Below are 21,595 nucleotides of genomic sequence, written 5' to 3'. Positions count from 1 at the left end.
CTATAAATGTAAATCAGAAATTGTATCAACAGAATTGCTTTATTTTCTATTTGTCCTTCTGACAGTGCCTATCATGTTTCATTCTGAGTGAAAGAAATGGGTAACAGTGCTCTGGGCTGAGTGTCCAGGGACCCCATTTGTGGTATGGACCTGACTGTGAGCTTGGCAACGATGTCTTGGCCTTGCTGTTTCCTGATTCCCAGGAGTGAAGTGACGCTTAACTGGAAAGTAAAAACGGACGTTAAGATAGATGGGGGATTAAAACAGAAGCATCAGTAGAAAGCTAAGTGAGGTCTGTGAAAGGGAGGAATTCAAAGGTGCAGAGAGATCTTTGGGATTCTTAGCAAAACTCTCCTGCTAGTTTGAGGTGAGTACAGTATTTGCGCAATCAACCACAAAACCATGTTTGCCTGCATGTTGCCACTGCGGTTCGTGGAAGCAGAGAGTGGAAGAAAAGCGAGAAACAGCAAAACCAAGCCATGGAGCTAAGAGTCTGAGAAAAAACAAAAAAACCCAAAGAACAACGGCAGTTAGGACAGAAGGAAGGGAGGAAACTTATTTGTTGGAACTCGAGGTTCAAAGCCACCGGCCCCACCCAGCCCGGGACGGCCTGCCACGAGGACGTGTGGGAGTCCCGGAGGGTCGCGGGAGGCGTGTAGGGAAGCCAAGCAGAGAGCGCTCGGGAAAAGGACGCCTCCCCGGGCGGGCGGGGTGGGACCTTGGCTCCTGGCTTCGGCCTCCTACCCCCCGACCCAACTCCCACCATGGCTCAGCGTCTCCCAGCGCGCTCCGAGGTCGGGGCGGGGCCAGTCCTTTGCCCGCCAGGACCCAGCGGATCTCCCTCCCCGCGATCCTCCCGGCAATAGCCGCTCAGAGGTTAAGCTGGTATGTTTGCAGACGGTAATGGGGAGCTGGATGCCAACGGCCCAGCTCAGGGGAATCACGATTTATGTTTCTTGGAACAATTCTTCCTTCCATTGCATTGACGCCTTAAACAAACAAAAAAGCGACTTAAGGTCAGAGTCTACGAAAGTCTTGAAAACGTATTAACCTGAGGCAGGGCTGCGCGCTCGACGTGGCGCTCGAGAAGTAAAAGAGGAAGAGAGGAGAAAACTAGGCCGGTACTAGGCCTCGAGGAAGCCTCGGTGGCGCTTTATCGGACGGCAGAGCCGTGGGCGTGGGGCCGCTCCCACTGGCGCGGCCCGGGGAACGTTCCAGGGCGAGGCGTCTCCCGCGGGCGAGCGGGCGGACCCGGGACTGTGAGTCACCCTGCCTCGAGTGCTAGCGGCCGGAGCAGGAGAAGGCGGGGCGGGGGGCGGCGGGGCGGGCCTCCCGTGCACCGCGAGGATGTGGCGGATATAAAAGCCCCACCCAGGCCAGCTGGCTCCGCTTTGCATCTGGCGACGCTCGCAGCGCACTGCGCTTGGCCCAGGTAAGCGGGGTGCCCCGCCCGCCCGCCCGCTATGGCCCCGGGGCCGCCGCGCTGGCGGGGTGTGGAGAGCGAGGGAAGGAGACGGCCTTGCAAAGAGCAGCTCTGGAGACGGGGACTCGGGAGGCCGTCCGGGGAGGGGGCTGAAGGGACGGTCCGCACTAGGAGCTTTGCGAGGAGGGCGCGCAGTGGCGAGGGGGGTCTGGACAGGAGTGAGGGGGGCCGCGTGTGCCCCGGCCTGGGGCGTGCAGGGCAGAAAGAGGGAGTCGGGCATCCCCCGCGAAGTGCTCGCGGGAAGCCCGACGAGGTGGCGCCGGGGAGGGGGGCGGAGGGAGGCTTCGCATTCCAGACGCGCCGGGCGCCGCTGGGGGGCTGGGTGTGGCCTCCCTGCGAGCCCCTGGTCGGGTGGAGAGCAGACGTGCGGCACCCTCCACGTTTAACACTAGCGCTACGGCTATCTAGAAAGTAATCCCCATCTGTTCCAAGTTAACTTTACTTGAAACAAACGAGCATTTGTGGAACTTGTGCCGACGAGCAGGAGGGAAGCAGTCGGGGGAGGATGAGGGGTGGGAGTTTTTAGCATCAACCTCCTGCCCCAGTAAAACAAAACAACGGAAGAACCTCCCCTCATTCTCCTTTGTTCAGCTTATCTTGTAAGAGAGCAACTTTTGATTTCCGTGTATCTGGAGAGTTTCTTATTTGGTTGACTACTTTTGCATCAGGAAAGGAAGTGTTCTCCCGTGGTTCTGTGGGGAGAATCGTCACTGACTTACTGGCGCTGATGCGACATTGAGTCAGGGACAGAGGGTACAGAAAAGGGCGTAGCCCCCCGGGCTGCTCCTTGTAGCTCTGTGAGATGGGTCCCAGCGCCTGGTGTTGTAGGCCTGGATTCCATCAACTCTCAGTTAAAAAAAAGGTGTGGACATCAATTTCCTTATCTATGAAAGTGGTTTAAGAATGCACATTCTTACTTTCCCCACATAGGGTTATTATCGAAGATTCCAAAAACCATATTCATTCAAAAATAAATTTGTAAAGCACACTGGAAACATTAAGTGCCATACCAAAACCGAGTGTCATTCTTTTTGTGTTAAGATTTGCCATTTTAAAGCTATTAGAGGTAAAAGAACAGTAACTTCATGGGGCACGCTGGGTCTTTACCAGGAGCCCTAAGGTCCTGGAGTCCAGGGGTCGGGACCCCTGAGCTCATACTGACGGTACTGATGGGTTCTGTCCAAAAGTGTGCCCTACTGTGCCTGTCCGGAACTTGGTCATTTCGAATGCAGAATGCGCTGTAGCACTGAAACAATGTTACAGAAGGTGCTTAGGTTCTCAGGCTAGCCCAGAAAACCCCTACCTTAACCTGCACTATATCAAAGTACTGATAGTACAATGCCTAATTTGCGGGATGGGAGTGATGGGGGGTGGGGAGGGAGGGTGGGAGGAGGGTGAGGTATAATATGTAAGAGTAAATAATTGAAGTATTTTACTGGAAGTTTTCTAAGTTTTAAGGTTGGCCCTGATTAAATTATTTTAATTGGAAAATTATGTCCTTATCACCCTCTCTACTTTACTCTCTTCCTCCTGCCTCCTTGGAGACCCCTCCCGCCCCCACATATTACAAAAGCCTGTCCATTCTTCTCCAGTTCTGCTGCATTCCCCCCTCCCTCCCACTTCAGTGTTCTCATACCCAGCTAGAGACAAGCAGATTGAGTCAATATTCATTTATATTCAACATTAGGAATGGTTGGTGGTCCTGAAATCCTCAGCAACCCAGGGGAGATGTGTTATTTAAAAGATAACAAGAGCATTTTTAAACCTAAACATCTGTAATTTATAGAATTTGAGGCTATGGAAGGAGCCACGTAATATAATATTCAAGCATTGTGAAGGAGGATCTCATATGAGGCCAGGTTCAGTGTGCTTAGTGGTCAGTGGTGTTAAGACCATCCCATACAGCACTTCTGACTCCACCTATTATCTCAAATCTTCAGTCAAGGCTTTCCCCAGAGGTATGGATTGCATCTGCAGTGCAAGGGTGTGACCATCAATGTAAATTTTTTAGTTGGAGGTTTATGATTAGGGGACTGCCTAGATTTTGTGATTTCTTGCAATGCTAAATGCCTTGCCTGTTGCAGATGCCCAGGAAATATTGCTGACTCACTGGCTTTGAGCAAGAGCTTGGTCTTGGACTGGGGTCACAATAACATCCTCTGTCTTTGAGCTATTAAAAATGCTGTATCGATTGACATGCCAGCAGTCATGGCCATTGGTTTCCTGACTAATTTCTAATTTAAGTAGTTTCCCTGGCAAGGTAGATATCCTTCTATAATTGTTATTGATTTTGAGGGTTGTAGGCTCTTCTTGCACCATCGGGCCTAGAATTTGGCCTTTGTTCTTGTTCTTCCCTTATGTGGGGCTGTGCGCCTGCTGAGGCATTTCTTACAAACGGAGCGTGAGTGTGTCACAAATAGAAGTCCCAGGCGCTCTCTTTTTTTTTTTTTTTGTGGTACGCGGGCCTCTCACTGCTGTGGCCTCTCCCGTTGTGGAGCACAGGCTCCGGATGTGCAGGCTCAGCAGCCATGGCTCACGGGCCCAGCTGCTCGGCGGCATGTGGGATCCTCCCGGACCGGGACACAAACCCGTTCCCAGGCTCTCTTGGGCTGCCTTAAACATCTGTTCATGCCACAATATTTATTAAGCACCTACTATGTTCTACTTACAGTATAAGCACTGAGGATATAGCACTGAACAAAACAGACCAAAACAAAAACAAAACTCTGCTCTTTAGGCTTTAAATCTAGTGGGGAAAAAATAAAATAGACAAAATCGAGTGAATTTGTATAGACAGTAATTGGATTTTGAGCTTTACGTTCTCCCAAATTAATATTTGTTTCCAAACTTGATTGGGGCTCATTTCCCCTTTAATCCAGCTGTTCCACAGACCTGAGCGTCATAGTTTACTTGCTTTAGGGAAAGTGTTGTTTAAAGTTATCATTGACTTAACCTGCCTTCTGGATTTGACTGTGAGAATAGAAACGGAGGGCTTCCCTGGTGGTGCAGTGGTTAAGGATCTGCCTGCCAATGCAGGGGACACGGGTTCTAGCCCTGGTCCGGGAAGATCCCACATGCCACGGAGCAGCTAAGCCTGTGCTCTAGAGCCCGCAAGCCACAACTACTGAAGCCTGTGCGCCTAGAGCCCGTGCTCCGCAACGAGAGAAGCCACCGCAATGAGAAGCTTGTGCACCGCAATGAAGAGTAGCCCCCACTCGCCGCAACTAGAGAAAGCCCGCGCACTAGAGAAAGCCCACGCACGGGTAGCAACGAAGACCCAACACAGCCAAAAGTAAATTAAAAAAAAAATAAAAAGAATAGAAATTTCTTTTTTTGCATGCATATGGGAACCCACCTCCCTCTTTTTCCCTGGTGCCACACCCTATTCTAGTTGTAGGCTACATCAGGAGGAAATTCCAGTCTTTTAAAAAAAAATGTTCTGCTCTTTCACTGTCAGGTCTGTTTTTCCTCCTCCAGTTGCCAGTGGCGGTCCCCGTCTCTTTTGTTGGGGAGCAGGTCAGCTGTAGGGGTCAGGAGATGCCCAGCCTTGTTCTTTGCAGTGGCTCCAGTGAGATTACCTCCAAGTCTCCCCTAGGGTACACCTGAAGCTGTGAAACCATCTGAGCTCAGTCTTGTCAGAGAGAAGTCAGTAGCATCGAAGTAAGTGGTCTGAGTTACACTCCCAGGCTTGGTGTGGGAAGTTCTGACTCAAGGGAGTGGCTGTCACATGGAATCTTTGCCCTTTGTCTCTCTGCCACACCCAGTCCCCACACTCCCAGCTCAGAGGAAGTCAGAGTCCCAAGGCCACTTGCAAATCTTTCCTCCTTGTTGCCTCCTTCCCTGCCTTTCTTGCCACAAGGAGATGTAGGTTACGTTTCCACGTTGTCCCATGGACAGAGCTAGGAGCCAAGGGGCCCTGACGGTATTAAAGGTGGAGGTTGAGCTGTGGGAGAAGGTGAAGAGCTGCATATCGTATGAGAAAGAGGCAGTCTCCTGAATTGCTCTACCAGGCTTTGCAAAGGTGTGAACAGAGGCTGGGAATTGAAGCCTCCAGCTCTGAATGTATGGAACTGGAGCTGCATTTGAGATACGCAGTCCGAGGAAGAGAAAGGAAATTGAGGAAGGAGAATGTAGTGGAAAAGAAGGAAAAAAAGATATAATGTGGAAAGACCCAGTGTGTGTAAACCATCCAAAAATGTGAGTGAACGCCTCCAGTGTGTTAGGCACTGTGCTCAGACCTATGGGGAAATGGGGATGCATAAGACAGAAACCCTGGGGGCAGATAGAATGGAAGACCACCTTACAGAATGGAAGACCGTCTTTGTACCCTCAGCTCTGATATTTCACAGATACACCAAGAGAGACAGGAGCACAGAGCAGGGAGAGGTACAGGAGAAAGGTAACAGTATTTTTTGTGTCCTGAAGTCTCCCGAGGATGTCAGCTGATCCAGATAGAGCATTCCCAGTAAAGGGAACTTTGAAAACCCAGGCCTAGAGGTAGTTGGACAGTGCTGAATGTGTTTGGAGAATTACCAATCCAGTCTAACTTCGGTGCTGGGTGTGTGTGTGTGTGTGTGTGTGTGTGTGTGTGTGTGTGTGTGTGTGTGTGTGTGTGTGTGTGTGTGTGTGTGTGTGTGTGTGTGTGTGTGTGTGTGTGTGTGTGTGTTGCATGTGCTTTATTTATGGAAAAGTAGGTAGAGTCCAGAGTGTGGAAGATCTTGAATGCTGTGTAGACTTTTTTCTGTAAGCAGCAGGGCCCCATTGGAAATATAATATTTGGGCCATAAAACACTGAAATTGAGTTGTAGATGTGAAGACCTTGATCTCTCAACCGTGAGAGTACTTTGTGCCAAGTGACATCATTCTTCTGCACGTCTCTTTCTGCCCACTCCAACCCCACTTCGGGAGATTGAACGAGAGGCTCTGAGAGCTTGAGGCCACAGTGTGTCTGGAGTTAGTAAACAAATATTGATTCAGATCAGGCAGCAAAAGGGACAGGCCAGAGCAAGTGCAGCACCGTGTCCATCCTGCTCAGTTTGATCAAGGCCCCTGGGCAGAATTCCAGGATTTCTGGGGAATGACTTGCGCCTGGAGAAAACCGTGTGCTTTCAGGAAGGTTCTGTTAAATAAAAATGCTCTGGGAGGGAGGGGTGGAGAGTGAATAAAGTGGGAACTCTACCCCTACCCCCCACTCATGCATTTTTTTTTACCCCCTCTTGGTTTAAAATGTCAGTCTGGTCCTGTAGACCCAGGACTGCACAGTAAGGGCTTGGCGGGGAATCCCAACCCTCCATCCCCACACCCGCCCCCATTTTTTTGGTTTTAAAAAAATCCTCCTTTGTATCATCCAGTCCCTGATTGATTCATCATGGTTGCTAGGGATGTGTTTTGCAGTAACACATCAACACTCCACATTTTAAAAGTGGGTGTGACCACGAAACTGCTGGGTTATACTCAGATTCTGCTGGGCAGAGGAGCCCTGCCGCAATGTGTTTTTGTTTGTTTGTGAGAATTAATATTTGGGCTTTCTGGATCTGGTTCTTCATTCATTTCAGTAGAACTTGTTTTTATTATTTGAAGCACTAACTTTTAGGTTTTCTTTTTTTGTTTGTTTCAACCTTTTTGCAAACTTTCTTTTACTTTTTTTGGGGGGACAGGGAGACGTTAAAGCTGTTTTACTTGTACTATTTTTGTTGCAACTGTGTGTTGGAAGTGAAACAGTGAAATGCAGTGTAATCTATTGGGTTTAAAAAAAAAAAAGGACAAACTCTTATCTTTAAGATAGTGCTTATGTTAGATGTAAGTTGCTTCATTTCCAGCAGCTGCACGGATTTCTTTAATGTCTAGCTTTGCGCTATAAGAGCTTTTCCAGTCAGGCAGTTAACAGTCTCATTTATTAATATTTTCAAGGCCAGAGGAAACTGTTCTGTTCCCTTCGTTAGGGTGGAGTGTCTGTGTTCCCTTCCCAGTGGTGCGTTATTTCAAGCCAGTCTGAATTGGGTATGGCTCTCAGTGAGTCTCCTTGTACTTCTCTAGTTATTTTCTTAAACAAAAAACTTTCCCTGAAGAAGGCGATTGGAACAATCTTGTCTAAGTCACTGAGCCCTTTCCTGCGAATAAGAGGTACTGGTATGTGGAGGTACTCATCAAAAGATTGAATTTGCTGATTTTTTTCTCTTTCTTTTTTGCAAGTTGAAACCAGTTGGAGATCTTTGTGAGGCTGTAGTGTTGGAAAGAGTGATGCCATTTTCGTGTCTGTGGAGAGGCCTGCCAGACACGGAGCGGTTGTTCTGATTTTAATGCGCTTATGAATTTTTCAGTGTGCTAAGTGGTCACTGGGGTGGAATTGTCTCCTATGGTATGGAGACTTAAAAACAACAGGTACACTAAAAAGGCAGAGCTATTGTTTCAGTAAGAAAATTCAGCCTCCAGAGCAAATACGGTGAATGGATACTTAGTATTGGCATCAAATCCCTTTCCATAGCCAAGCTTAAATCTGCACCGTTCAGAAACATCTCAGGCCCCCCACGTGCCACCACATTAGACATGGCTGGTTTTAAACCTGGCCTCTTGCCCCCCCGCCACACTCTCCCACATCCCATCTCCTCAGGCTTTCCCTTGTTTCTCTGGCTGGAACCTTCCAGGGTGAGTGAGTGTCCTTCTCAAACTAGTCAGTACCTCACCTCTCAGACCCTTAGCCAGTCTCACTCATGCTGCTTTTATCTTTCTCTGTCTCCATGTCTCAATCTCTTGGAATGAAGAGCCACTGTGGGGAAGTTGAAAGGGCAAGGGCCCAAGAGTCAGGGGACCTGGAACCTGGCCCTGACTACTCATTAGCTGGGTGACCTGGGCTAGTCTTCCTGGGGCGAGAAGGGAAGAGAGCTGCAAGGTCCTGCAGGAGTGGAGTCTGTGTTTCATAGTTTTGTGTGTGTCTCTCCCAGCCTTTAATGCGGGGCAGGCCCGGTGTGTGTGTGTTAGGGGCTTGTTGATTGATTACCTGGGTGTCACCAGTGATTGTAACCTACAGTAGCCCTGCCAAGACTTTCTCTTTCTGCTTCCAAGGATAGCAGCACTCTGACATCGTCTCATTAATCATATGTGCTATATTAAGCTAATGTTTTAACAAACATAAGTGGTACAGCTGACTCTTTCTTCTGGAGATTAATTAGTCGTCTGCAAGATGACTTTGCATTCCCAGGGGATTGGATGTAGTGAAGAGACCAGGATGTAGTGAAGAAACCAGCGGATTGGATGTAGTGAAGAAATGAGGGCCATGGTTTAAAAAAAAAAATTATTATTAAATAATATTTTTAATATTTATTATTTATTTTTAATATTTATATTTAATATTTATTTATTTATAAAATATTTATTTATTTGGGCTGCGCCGGGTCTTAGTTGCAGCACGCAGGATCTTTTAGCTATGGCACGTATGCAGGATCTAGTTCCCTGACCAGGGATCGAACCTGGGCCCCCTGCATTGAGAGCGCAGAGTCTTAACCACTGGACCACCAGGGAAGTCCTGAGGGCCATGTTTTATTTCTAAGGTGAAAATGTGTTTGCCCTTAAGCTTGCATGGAGTAGGCAATATTTATATGGATACAGAAGACACTTGCATGGAGTAATCCCAAGCTTCATGGATATTGTTTTTTTGGTTACTGTGACATTCTTTTCCTACAGAATGAGTATCAACAATATAAATATAAATGTTCATTATGCAAAATAGCAACTCATTTCTGACCGTTTATTTAGCACCTAGAGTGTGCAGAGGCCCTCTTCAATCTGTGGGGGAACTGGGACTCGGGCGCCTATGAGACCCCCGTTTGGTTGAATTGTACTATGTATTTGCCATCTGAATGTGTGGCGCACGCGTGGCAGGAGCTCAGGACACTCCTGCTCAGTGGTGAGTAAGTCTAGTGGCATCAGAAAGTGTTTCTGGCATTGAAAGGTGGGAGAGGCAGTGCCGGGGAATGTGGGCTGCAGCCACCCCATTGGAGCAGGTGCCAGAGGTGTGGTGACTTGAGGAATGGGCAGCATCTGTAACCAGAAGAAGAGACAAGGGTAAGGAGATGAGGCAGGAGACACGAATCAAGGTGCTGTGGATTAAAGCTGTTACGGTGTGTTTGGGGAGAAGCAAGGAGCAGTTTGGTTGAGGTCCACTTTTGCTGGGGAGTACATAGAGGGCTGGACGGAGCTGGAGTAAGAGAACATCATGGAAGGATGGATTTTGAACTATTTATTGTGACAAGATAAAATAGAGGAATTTAGTTGGTAGTGGCACGTAGGACTGATGTGAGGTGAAAGAGCAGTACAACTGTCGACCGTTAAACAGCAAGGAAGACTTGTGAGCCTTTTTAAAATCCCCATTTTCTGTCTCTGTACTGTGCCTGTGGGAGAAGGATTACATGAATCCGATGGTCTTTGGTTTGTACCATACCGAGGGGTCCGTGTGGGACATGGTTAGGCAGCTGTCTCCCAAGCCGGTGCTCGGAGCTGGAAAGGCAACTTGAAAGAACTCCCTGGCAGAAACTTACCCGCCTCTGCAAGTTGCGATTTCCTAAACCTCAGAACCCATGTGAAGTAACTGATCTAATAAATAAGTGGAATTTAATCCACCCGGAAACAACTCTGACTTGTTGGTCTTCTTTTTGCTTTGACATTTTTCTTTCTTAGCTGTTTACAGTGGGGACTAGAATTCTGCAAGGCAGATGACAACCGTTGACCCCTCACTGCAAACCTAGCCCAGTTCTGACTGAGCCCCAGGGGTGGGAGTCCAGGCCAGGGCTTAGGTGGTCCGTGTCCTGGGGAGCTCATGTCCTCTTTGGTGATTCTCAGCAGCCTCCTGATGAGACGCTATAGAATGTGTCTTGGCCCAAGTTGAAGTTGAGATTATTCTTCGATTTTACATTCTTATACTAATTCTTCCACATCTGGTGTGTACTTGACACTTACAGCACATCTCAGTGTGGTCTGGACACCTTTCAGTGCTTGACAGCCCCATGTGGCTGGTGGCTAGTGTCTTGGACAGTCCAGCTACAGAGCAAGACTCTTAAAGAAAATAGACTTTATTTTTCAGGGCAGTTTTCGGTTCATAGAATAATTGACTACGAAGTCAGAGTTCCCATATATTCCCAGAACCCCCCCTATATACACACACAACCTCTCCAACTATCAAAATCCCCCACCAGAGAAGTACATTTGTTATAATTGCTGGACCTACATTGACACATCTTTATCACTCAAAACACATAGTTTACATTAGGGTTCATTCTTGGTGTTGTAAATTCTGTGGATTTGGGCAAACGTGTCATAACATGTATCCACCATTACTGTATCACAGCCCTAAAAATCTTCTGCGCTCTGCCAGTTCGTCCCTCCCTCCTTCCCCTCTAAGCCGTAGCAGCCACTGATCCTTTTACTGTCTCCATGGTTGTGCCTTTTCCAGAATGGCATATAATTGGAATCATACAGTATGTAGCCTTTTCAAACTGCTTTTTTCACTTAGTAACATACATTTAAGTCTGCTTCGTGTCTGTTCATGGCTTGATAGCTCATTTCTTTTTAGTGCTGAATAATATTACATTGTCTGGATGTACCACAGTTTATTTATAGAGGATGACTTTACAAACTAGGATCGTATCCCAGTGCTGTGATGCATTGCAGGGGTTGGGGGTGTGTGTGATAGTGTCTGAGAGTTGTGGGAATGGGGGAGTTGGAATAGCTGTGATTTTCTTTTTTGCCATGTGCTTAAAAAGCTTCTATAAGCATCTGGGATTCCCTGGTGGCGCAGTGGTTGAGAGTCTGCCTGCCGATGCAGGGGACATGGGTTCGTGCCTCGGTCCGGGAAGATCCCACGTGCCGCGGAGCGGCTGGGCCCGTGAGCCATGGCCACTGAGCCTGTGCATCCGGAGCCTGTGCTCCGCAACGGGAGAGGCCCCAACAGTGAGAGGACCATGTACTGCAAAAAAAAAAAAAAAGCTTCTGTAAGCATCAAGAAGAGAGAGGATGTCGTGTAGGAGAGAGTTCATGGTGAAAATCTTGTAGAAATACTTCCATAACCACAAATAAAGGCGAGTCTTTTTCTTTTAATTCCTCTAACTCACCCCACACAGAGCCTGGAATCTGCCTAGTCCAAAGCCTTCTGATAAATTAACAAATGTCTACGTCCAAATAGTCCTTCAAAGCCAGCTGTCTGAAAACACGTAGACTAAGCAAACTGTTGGAAGAGAAAAGAAAGCTGAATTGCATGGGCACCATTTCCTTGATCAAAGAATATTAAGCAAAAAGAGACCAAAACAGGAGTTTCTGCAATTCAGACGTCGTTCCCACTGTTTGAGGATGCAGCTCTGCTCTGTTTTCTTTATTTTTGGGAGGCTGTTGGCTGAATGACCTGTCTTGTCTCAGTGGAGGTAAATTTCCTGCCAGTTGAGCACTTTTTATTGGCAGGGGTTGGTATATCAATTCCGAGAACTGTGTGATTGCAAAGCTGGAAAGCCAGTTCATTACGTTGTCGTATCACTGTCCAATTAAGTGTATTAACTGAAAGATGACTTAACTTCAGCCATTTTGAATCTTAAATACAAGGATCAGTCTTCTATGGGATGAGTTAATGTCAAAATCTGTCCATTGTGTTTCTCATCAACAGTTTAATATCTTCTTTTTTTTTTAACACCTTTATTGGGGTATAATTGCTTTACAATGGTGTGCTAGTTTCCGCTTTATAACAAAGTGAATTAGTCATACATATACATATGTTCCCATATCTCTTCCCTCTTGCGTCTCCTTCCCACCCCCCCCATCCCACCCCTCTAGGTGGTCACAAAGCACCGAGCTGATCTCCCTGTGCTATGCGGCTGCTTCCCACTAGCTATCTACCTTATGTTTGGTAGTGTATATATGTCCATGCAGTTTAATATCTTCTAAGCATTGGTGAGGTAAGAGAATAATTATGGATAGTAATAAAGGGCTCCATTTAGGAATCAGCCAGCATGAAAATGCTACTGATTTCAGTTCATATCCATAGTTTTCAGACTATGGATATATATTATATATGATATATTAAATTATTGGTGAAAAATGCAGCAGTACTGGCTGGTTTGACAAGACTCACTTTTTAGGAGAACTGGAAGATTCAGTCTTATCCTGTTTGGACTGGTCTTGGGAAGAAACGTTTTGGTTTTGTATTTACAAGTCAGTCTCCCCAGGTTCTCTTCAAACTGGGCAAGAGCAAGACTAGCTAGTTCTGTGGTCCATCCCAAACCTAAGGCAAACCATCTCTCAGCTTTAATTTTCCCAGTCACAAGATAGGAATTGCATCTATTTGCACAAATTACTCTAATATCGTCAGATGAAATGGCCCAAGAAGTAGAGATGAGTATAATGAATCATTGCGCTTCGGGGGAAAGGAAAGCCTCTTCATAATAAAGAATTGTACTTTTTTTTTTTCCAGCTTCTTTCAAAATGTCTACCGTTCATGAAATTCTCTGCAAGCTCAGCTTGGAGGGTGATGTAAGTATATCATTTTCACTTTGTGTAATTTTTGCAAATTGGTCATCTCTCTGGGTAGCTGTGCCTCTTCCTTTCCTTGTACATCTAAGGAAAATGAGGACAAAATTCGGACAGTCATTCCCGGAATCCCCTTGCTTCCCTGTCTTCCCCAGTACTTTAGCTGTTCCTAGTAGTTCAATTTGAAAGAAATGGTATGGCTCCAGAAACTGTTTTGGCATCACATTAAAACTGGACAAACACTAGTGACACTGAGATGCTTGGAATTTTATCCTGCTATATACTTAACATGCCAGTGGTAGTAATTATTGTGATTTTTTTTTTTGCCTTAGCGGGCCTCTCACTATTGTGGCCTCTCCCATTGCGGAGCACAGGCTCCGGACGCGCAGGCTCAGCGGCCATGGCTCACGGGCCCAGCCGCTCCACGGCATGTGGGATCTTCCTGGACCGGGGCACGAACCCGTGTCCCCTGCATCGGCAGGCGGACTCTCAACCCCTGCGCCACCAGGGAAGCCCGAGGACTTTTTTTCTTTTTCTTTAATTGGAGTATAGTTGCTTTACACTGCTGTGTCAGTCAGTTTCTGATATACAGCAAAGTGAATCAGCCATACGGATACATATATCCCCTCTTTTTTGGATTTCCTTTCCATTTAGGTCACAACAGAGCACTGAGTAGAGTTCCCTGTGCTCTACAGAAGGTACTCATTGATACAGGATTTTTAATGTCATGCCCTCAGATTTTATTAATGGTTGGCATAAGCTACAGCCATATTGAAAATGATCCTGCATGTTTTGGACTTCTTATAGTGTCCAGAGAGTTATTCCAGACAAGGACTTTTTAAAATTTAGTACCTGGGAAAGCTTTTCTTCAAAATAGCTAGAATTTTTTTTTTTTAACTAAATAATAGAAGTATTATAATTCATCTTGTTGCCTTTTTTGCTTTGGCTATCAGGCAGCTCAGACTTATACTTAATTGTCTTTCACAGGAACTTGGAAATTCTGATACATTTGCTTTTTTGTTTTACAGTCAAAAATTTTAAAAGCTATATGCAAAATTATGTCATTACAAATGCTTTTAGAATAAAGTAGAGTATAAATTATGAATATGTAAACTATCTAATAATACCATACATCTTTCAGGTTATCTTGGCAGAACTGGCTTTTACAGAAACTCAGCAGTGACACTGGTTTATAGGCATATCTTCCAGATATTTCAAAATACGCTCTCACTGAAATTAAAATACAAAGAAGCACTCAAGTGGGTTGACAGCAGCTTGGGTCATGTGGTACAGAACCCTCTGTCTCTGGTGCTTGCCAATAAAACATTCAGATGGATGATGTTGGTGCGAGCACAGGTTGTATGGAGTGTAAAGCCTACCTCGTTTTCATCTTTCTTCTTGGACCTTGTGCACACTGTTGTTGGCAACCATACAAGCAGCATGTTGAGGTCCAGACAAGTCCAAGAGCTAAATAAATTTTTTCTTAATGGATCAGATCATTAGATCATTTTTAGTATCGGGTTTCATCAGAGGGCTTTTCATGGGGCCTTTGAAGTTACTCTAGTATGATGTGCTTCTCTGTGGAGAGATGGGACTGCAATAGAAAATGTCATGTATTCCCCAGTACTTTGAGGGAAGAGAAACATCACTTGGACCTCCATAACTTGATTTTCAGATAAATGAATTTTACAGGTAGTAAGTTCAATTATCCATTTAATTTTATTTCCAGAGATACTATAAAATTATGTAAAACTTTTCCCTACTCACTGTTGTTTTTGGGATGAGATGACACAGCACCTGATATGTGAAGCCATATTTGATATGGCTCGATGGCCAGACTGCCTGCCTTTGTAAATAACTGATGGCATTGTTAATAAATAGGAAAATGTGTTCCCTTAGATTTCTGTCCTCATTTTGTAGCCACCATAGCATATATAGTAAGTATTTCAGAATAACACTTTGTCATTACCTTTTCCTGAATGTGTACTCTATTCCCACTGAGTTAATCTTACTGGAAAGTTTAAGTAGTGAAATTATACGGAAAACACCTTGATAATCCACTGTGTTTCAGTTTTAACTGGATTTACTATTTGGCCAAGATGGTCACAAGTACATTTTGAAACATTTTGTCCAGCCCTGAACTTAGATTTGTGGCTTTGTGCTAGGAGACATTTGGGAGGATGGCATCTTAGTTGTCTACCTGCACAGCCTCACTGCTAATAAATGCTGGGGTGCCTTGTAACGTGATGCGTGTGGGTGGAAAGGTAAGTCAGGGCAACTCAGTCTCCGACTATTCCCAGAAACTGAGCCTAGACAGAGTCATGATATGATGGGAGGTGTGCAGTGTGGGGAGGCAGGGATGGGGAGCCTTGACATTGAAGGCGGTGTAGTGGTGGATGGGTCCACTGGCCATCAGCCAACCTAAAGAGCATTGTCAGTCCTGTTTTGTCTGTCCTTTGCTTTGGGACTGGATAGCAGGGAGGAGGAGGGCTGTAAGTGCATTTCAAAGGAGAGAAGTTAACACTCTGGAGAGGAGAACTGATGTAGAATCATGCTGTTGTCCTTACCTCAGTCTGGGGTGGGGAGAGCTGGGGAGGGTCCATCAGATCTGGAACGGTGAAAAGCACCAGAAAGGAAGAACCTGTGGTTTAAAGGGCAGTGAGAAAAAAAATACTAGGAAGAGTAGTAGGCAGAGGGGATCGTGTTAAAGACAGCAGAGTGGAGGGTAGAGAGAGTAGAGAAAGCAGGAGGAACCTGGCCGAGATGAAGAGGATGTGAGCCATGTGGCCTGACCACCTTGGTTCCACGGCGGTGGCCAGAGGGTGGGGGATGCAGGAAGAAGATGCTTCCCTCACTTACCTCATAGTCCGAGACAGGCAGGCAGGCATTCTACATTTGCTTTTTAAAGAATTGTGAGCTCAGTGATACAGGCTCAGTGGAAATTCATGTGCCTGTAGCAAAAACTTGGCTAAACACACTTGTCATTCAGGCATTTCCACATTTCCAGCTTGTTTCAAATTTTGGCCAGCCCAGTTTCACGCTCTTCAAAGCCTTCCGCAAAGAAACGGGTGGTTTCAAGTGCCCAGCTTTGCGTTTTCCGCCTTTGAGCTTGCATGAAAAGTAAGATGAAATGTGGAAATAGATTTATCATATTCTAAACTAGTTGAGCCTTTGAAGAAGAATTCTCATTAGAAATAAGGAAGTTTCGTATCCTATGTCGGATGGCATGTTCATATACTTACTGAGTTACCTAGCCTAAGAATGATGCGAATTATTAAAAGAAACAATAGGAAAAAAAAATTTAGGAATTGACGTTTCAACAAGAGGATTTTAAATATGCGGGATTGAAGTGTGTTTGTCTTTTAACCTCAGCACTCCACACCTCCAAGTGCGTACGGGTCAGTCAAAGCGTACACCAACTTTGATGCTGAGCGGGATGCTCTGAACATTGAGACAGCCATCAAGACTAAAGGTAGGCCATCCATTTGTCCTCCTTGTCAAACACTGACCAAAGGGCTTTTAGTCTCTTTTCTTGAATCTTCATATATTGGTCATTTGAAATCGTCATCAAGCTTTAATGGAGCGATCAAAACCTACCCCACCCCATCCTTCTCTCCTTCGTTCCCCCTCTTTCTCCCTCCCTCCCTCCTCTCTTTGGAGAGAAGAAGATTTAAAACATGAGAAACTAAATCACCGAATAGCATAGTGACATGGAAATAGGCTTTAGCTGAGGGCCGGGAGGTCTGATCCCCTGGGTGTGTGCTTTGGGCTGAGCTCTTCACTTTGAGGCCTCACTGCCCCTTCTATAAGGAAGAATTTGGTCATGGTGATCCCTAAGGGTCTCTTTTTGGTCCTAAATCCCCTTGAACTTTATTACATTTCTTGGAAAAATGCTGGGAACATTTTACTGCTTTGATCTCAGATTGATCTAATGAGCGAAAAATTCAGACTTTTTTTTTTTTTATTAGCTCCACAAGTTATTACGCCCCTCCTTAGGCCTGGAGCTTGGGTTTGAAGAGCTGTCGGGATGATTGTATTTCCTAGAGTTCCAGGATGAGTAAGAGAGGACAAGGAGGCATAAAAGCCTCTGTTCTGAAATAAAGCAGATAAAGCATTTAATTGGGTAAGAGTTGAGCAAGGGCCTGTTGAGCAAGGGCCTGTTCAGGTCATCGTGCTGTTTTCTGTATCCACAAAAGCCAGCGTTCAGACTTCTTTGGCTTACGTTAACGAAGCATGTACCTCTGGGGTTGCCCCATCCCTGGATCCTTGGAAACACTGTGATTATTGTGGTGATGCTTGTGATTCACCACACTCTTTTCTCCTTTTGGACAAAGTGCTGCTTTTCATATGAGGCTAGATTGAGACACGTATGTGATCCAACAGCCAGAGTGGGTGCTTGTTCATCCCCTGCTGACGAGTTGTGGGACATTAGGACGATGGAGTGTTTTTACTTATTGACACATGCATACAATTCACGTACGGGTCACTGACAGACTGGGGACCTCAGTCAGGGTGACCTGGGGCCCTAAAATTGGCGTGGTCATGTGTCCCCGTTATGCCGGCATATATACTGATTGTGCCCCCTTTCGCCCTCCGAATTGTCTTGTTTTGCAGGATAAATTGCATAGTCACTTTTCCTAGAACCCTTGGAAAAACTGGTGACTGTGTTTCCAGGGATAGGAAGGAGTGCAGAAAGATCCTTTACGTCCTGTGGTTCTAATAGGACATAGGTTTGCATCACTGGCCTCAAAGCAGCCTTCGTTTCCATGGGGACAGTGTGGGCACCTCCCACTACGGGCGGCCTGGACAACTACCTACCTTCAAAAAGCCATCTTTTTTGGTGCTTTTAAATGACCATACTTGTCAAAGGCCAGGCTGGGAAGTCAGGAAGTCACTAATCAGAAAATGAAACTAAAATCTGCAGGGCTTACCTCCCTGCAGTCAGTTCTACTTGGTGGAGCCTAGTGGATGACAGCATATGTGTTCGTGGGTTCAAATCTTAGCTCTACCACTAATTTACTAGCTATCTGACTCTGGGAAAACATTTAACTTTCTTAAGCCTCAGCTTCCTTACTGTAGAAGGAGGGCTAATGAAAGTTCCCACCCACCTCACAGGGTTGTTGTGAAGTAGGAAGCTCTTAGCATGGTGCCTGGCATATAGATAATACTCAAAATATGTCACCTTAACACACACACACACACACACACACACACAGTCCGCGCACACACACACACACACACACACACGCAATCCGCTCTCCTAAAAACTCACCTTCTCACTATTTGAATGTGCTTGCATTCCTGGGGTTTCCCAACTAGCCATTGTAGAGATATAACCGAAGTTTAACAGTTAACTCATCTGACAAAGATGGTGCCTTTTACAAGCTTGAGACAAAGGCTGCTTTTATCCCTGCATGAGAAAGCTTTTAGCACACTGGAATGTAAAGATTGCGCAAATGAACTCTGGTAACAGCTGAAACTCCCAGGGTAATAAAAATACCTTCAGGCGCTTTCTGAGTTAGAAAAATACTGTAGTTTCTAAGCAGAAACATCTGGAGGGCTAAGATCTGGATTCCTGCGTTCCAGTTTGGTCAAGTGCAGATGACATCACCATTATTAGGGTTGCAGCTGCGTATTGAGTGCTGCTGATTATGGGCTGGCGTGGCACCAGGCACTTCAGGAACATTCTTCCTAGGTGAACTTCAGATTAATCCTCTCGTGTAGGGTGCTATCGTCCCCAGTTTATGGCGGACATAATTTAGGATTAACATGCTCCAGGTCTCTTGGCTGTGGTTCAGATAGGGGTTTTAACACGACTCTTTTCCAGCCCCAGGGCTGTGCTCTCAAGCACCCCAGTGTTATGCTACCCACCTGCCAGGGTTGGACTTTTTACTTTCCCGTGAGTTGTTTTCAGGCATGAGAACATTTTCTAGCTGTGATTCTATGGGTATCAGATACATGTTATATTTGTGGGTCCAGCTTTTGGGCTCCTGTCTCCTTCTCTCCCAAACTTAATGCCCAGTGGGTCCCACTTGAGACTGCTTTTTATTATTTGTTTTTGGTGCCTAGTGATTTGAAAGAGTAACTGATTTTTCTTCAGTTAAGTCTGTTGGTCCTTTAAAATAGTTTCTAGATTGTTGGTATATTTAGAACCTTAAATCCTTCTAGGAAACTCGAGAGGAAAGAATATGATAGCTATCCAGAGCTCAGAGTTGTAACAAAGATTTTATTATCAGCATTGGTTATTACTTTTTTTAAACATCTTTATTAGAGTATAATTGCTTTCCAATGGTGTGTCAGTTTCTGCTTTATAACAAAGTGAATACATATACATATGTCCCCATATCTCTTCCCTCTTGCATCTCGGTCCCTCCCACCCTCCCTATCCCACCCCTCTAGCTGGTCACAAAGCACTGAGCTGATCTCCCTGTGCTGTATCAGCATTGGTTATGATGGTGACAAACCTAGATCCATTTTCTAGTTGGAGAGTGACTTAGTACATTATGGTAACTGCCTTTATATTGCATAGAATGTCTGTAGAATGTCACCAAGACATGAAAAGTAAAGTTTGTAAACAATTATTTTACATTGTTATTGAGATATACTTCACATCTCATACAATTCACCTATATAAAATGTACAGTTCAGTTTTTTTTAGTGTATTCACTGAATTGTACGACCATCACCACAGTCAATTTTGGAATGCTCATATTTCACCTTGAATTTGTCAGTTGCGTAGGAAATGGACATAAAATAGTGTATACAGTATGATCATACCACCACAATTTTTTTTATGTCAGAAAGAAAAAGATAAAAGGCATCATTAACTGATATATAGAATTATGGGTAATTGATTCTTTTCCTGTGTTTTCGGTATATTCTGTTTTTTTCCAATTTTTCTGTGGTGACATGTATTACCTTCATAACAGAAAGCAGTAAACTAAACTAAAAACAAAAATGAAGTCATCGTAGTTGAACAACATGGGTTTGAACTCCACTTACACGTGGAGGTTTTTCAACGCTAAGTACTACGGTGCTACGCGGTCAGAGGTTGGTTGAATCCACAGATATGGAACTGAGGATAAGGAGGGCCGACTATAAATTATATGTGGATTTTCAGCTGTTGGGGGTGTCGGCACCCCAAACCCTCCAGTTGTTCGAGGGTCAGCTGTAGTTGGGAAACTCACATCCCTTTTGGTTTTTTCTCCTTCCCCTTGATCTTTTTAGATACTAACGCTAGTTTAAAAAAAATGAGCTAATTAAGATCTTACCTTCCCTTTTAGAATGCCTTTCCCTTTAAGTGTAATTAGGAAGCTCATGCCCCACCTTATCTGGCTCTGTCTCAAACCCTTCTCCAGGAGAATACAATGCAAATTAATTGGTGTTTCCCTGACATCCAAGGAAACAGGGTAAACCTCAAATGCTGATACAAACAAAGCCAAAGGACCGTGAAAAGATGACCCTCTGGGCCTCCCCTCTCAGGGTAGCCCAGGTGTGTGTGCACACGTGCGTGTGCCGAGTGTAGAGCATGCTGGGCATTACCTGTACTGCCTGATGTACGTCTGCTTCCCTATCCGAGTACTCGCAGGCAGAAGGGCTGTGAGCAAGTCAGCTGTGGCCTAGGGTTACTCACTGCTCTTAAACCCAAGGATTGTAAACCGAGGCAGGCCTGCAGTGGGGAGAGTTAGGAGGGGCAGACCTGGGTGAGATCTATAGGCTGGTGCTGCCTAGACTGGTCAGAAGGCCCCAAAACAGCTCTTATCCCTCCCTTCTCCTCTGCCCTTATCTCTCACCTGGGCTGCTAGGGCATTTGTCCTTATTTATTTATAAAATATTTATTTATTTGGTTGTGCCGGGTCTTAGTTGCTGCAGGTGGGCTCCTTAGTTGTGGCACGTGAACTCTTAGGTGTGGCATGCATGTGAGATCTAGTTCCCTGACCCGGGCCCCCTGCATTGGGAGTGCGGAGTCTTACCCACTGCGCCACCGGGGAAGTCCCTGTCCTTATTTTTACGGGCCTCCTTGCCTCATCCATTGCAGATTCTCTGTCTAGCTTCATCTCCAGGCTATTCGGTGCCACAAACAGAGCCTTTGCTCTCTCAGGAGTGTGCAGCCCGCTTCTAGTGGGAGTGTTGGCGCACTTCTGACATCGAGGCAGTTCCCACTCATCTTGGCCTGAGCTGATGCACCGCCTCTTCTCCGAGCTTTCTCTAAGTGGGAGGCAGAATCATTTATTCCTTGATCTGTGTCTCATTTATAGCTCTTGCCACATTGTGTTATAGTTATTTATCTATGGGTTTGTCTCTCCCACCAGAAAGTGAGCTCCTTGAGGGCAATGACTTTATTTCATTAAACTTTTCTAATGCCCAGGCCCCTGGGATCATGTGAAAAAGTACATATTTAACCTGAATAGTAGTGAAAATGTACACAGATACCGGCATACAGGTGAGTGCAGAGTCAGGATATGTGGCTGGCAAGAGAAGGCAGCAGAAGGCAGTTCCAGAATCCGGACCATATCCCCGAAGGATTAACAGTCCCCTAGTAAGCTTTGATCCTTTTTTCCAAAAGGAATTTAGCTCACACTTGTAAGTTTGCTTTGTTTTTGGTTT

At 45.6% G+C, this 21,595-nt stretch overlaps 1 protein-coding gene across 1 annotated transcript in view; it reads left to right on the top strand.

Annotated features, from left to right (window-relative positions):
• The first annotated feature begins 1,352 nt into the window (after positions 1-1,352).
• The window catches only part of ANXA2 (annexin A2), a 44,349-nt gene continuing 24,106 nt past the window's right edge, over positions 1,353-21,595 (top strand). Inside the window, exons 1-3 of the mRNA XM_082832999.1 lie at positions 1,353-1,432; positions 12,933-12,991; positions 16,361-16,460. Coding sequence (XP_082689125.1) covers positions 12,944-12,991; positions 16,361-16,460 — 148 coding nt within the window. The 5' untranslated portion in view covers positions 1,353-1,432; positions 12,933-12,943. The remainder of the gene's footprint in view (positions 1,433-12,932; positions 12,992-16,360; positions 16,461-21,595) is intronic.

The sequence above is a fragment of the Leucopleurus acutus genome, assembly GCF_964270905.1.
Source record: "Leucopleurus acutus genome assembly, chromosome: 1".
Lineage (NCBI taxonomy): Eukaryota > Metazoa > Chordata > Mammalia > Artiodactyla > Delphinidae > Leucopleurus > Leucopleurus acutus.
The sequence above is the reverse complement of the archived record's forward strand: the minus strand, read 5'-3'. Positions and strand labels throughout refer to the sequence as shown.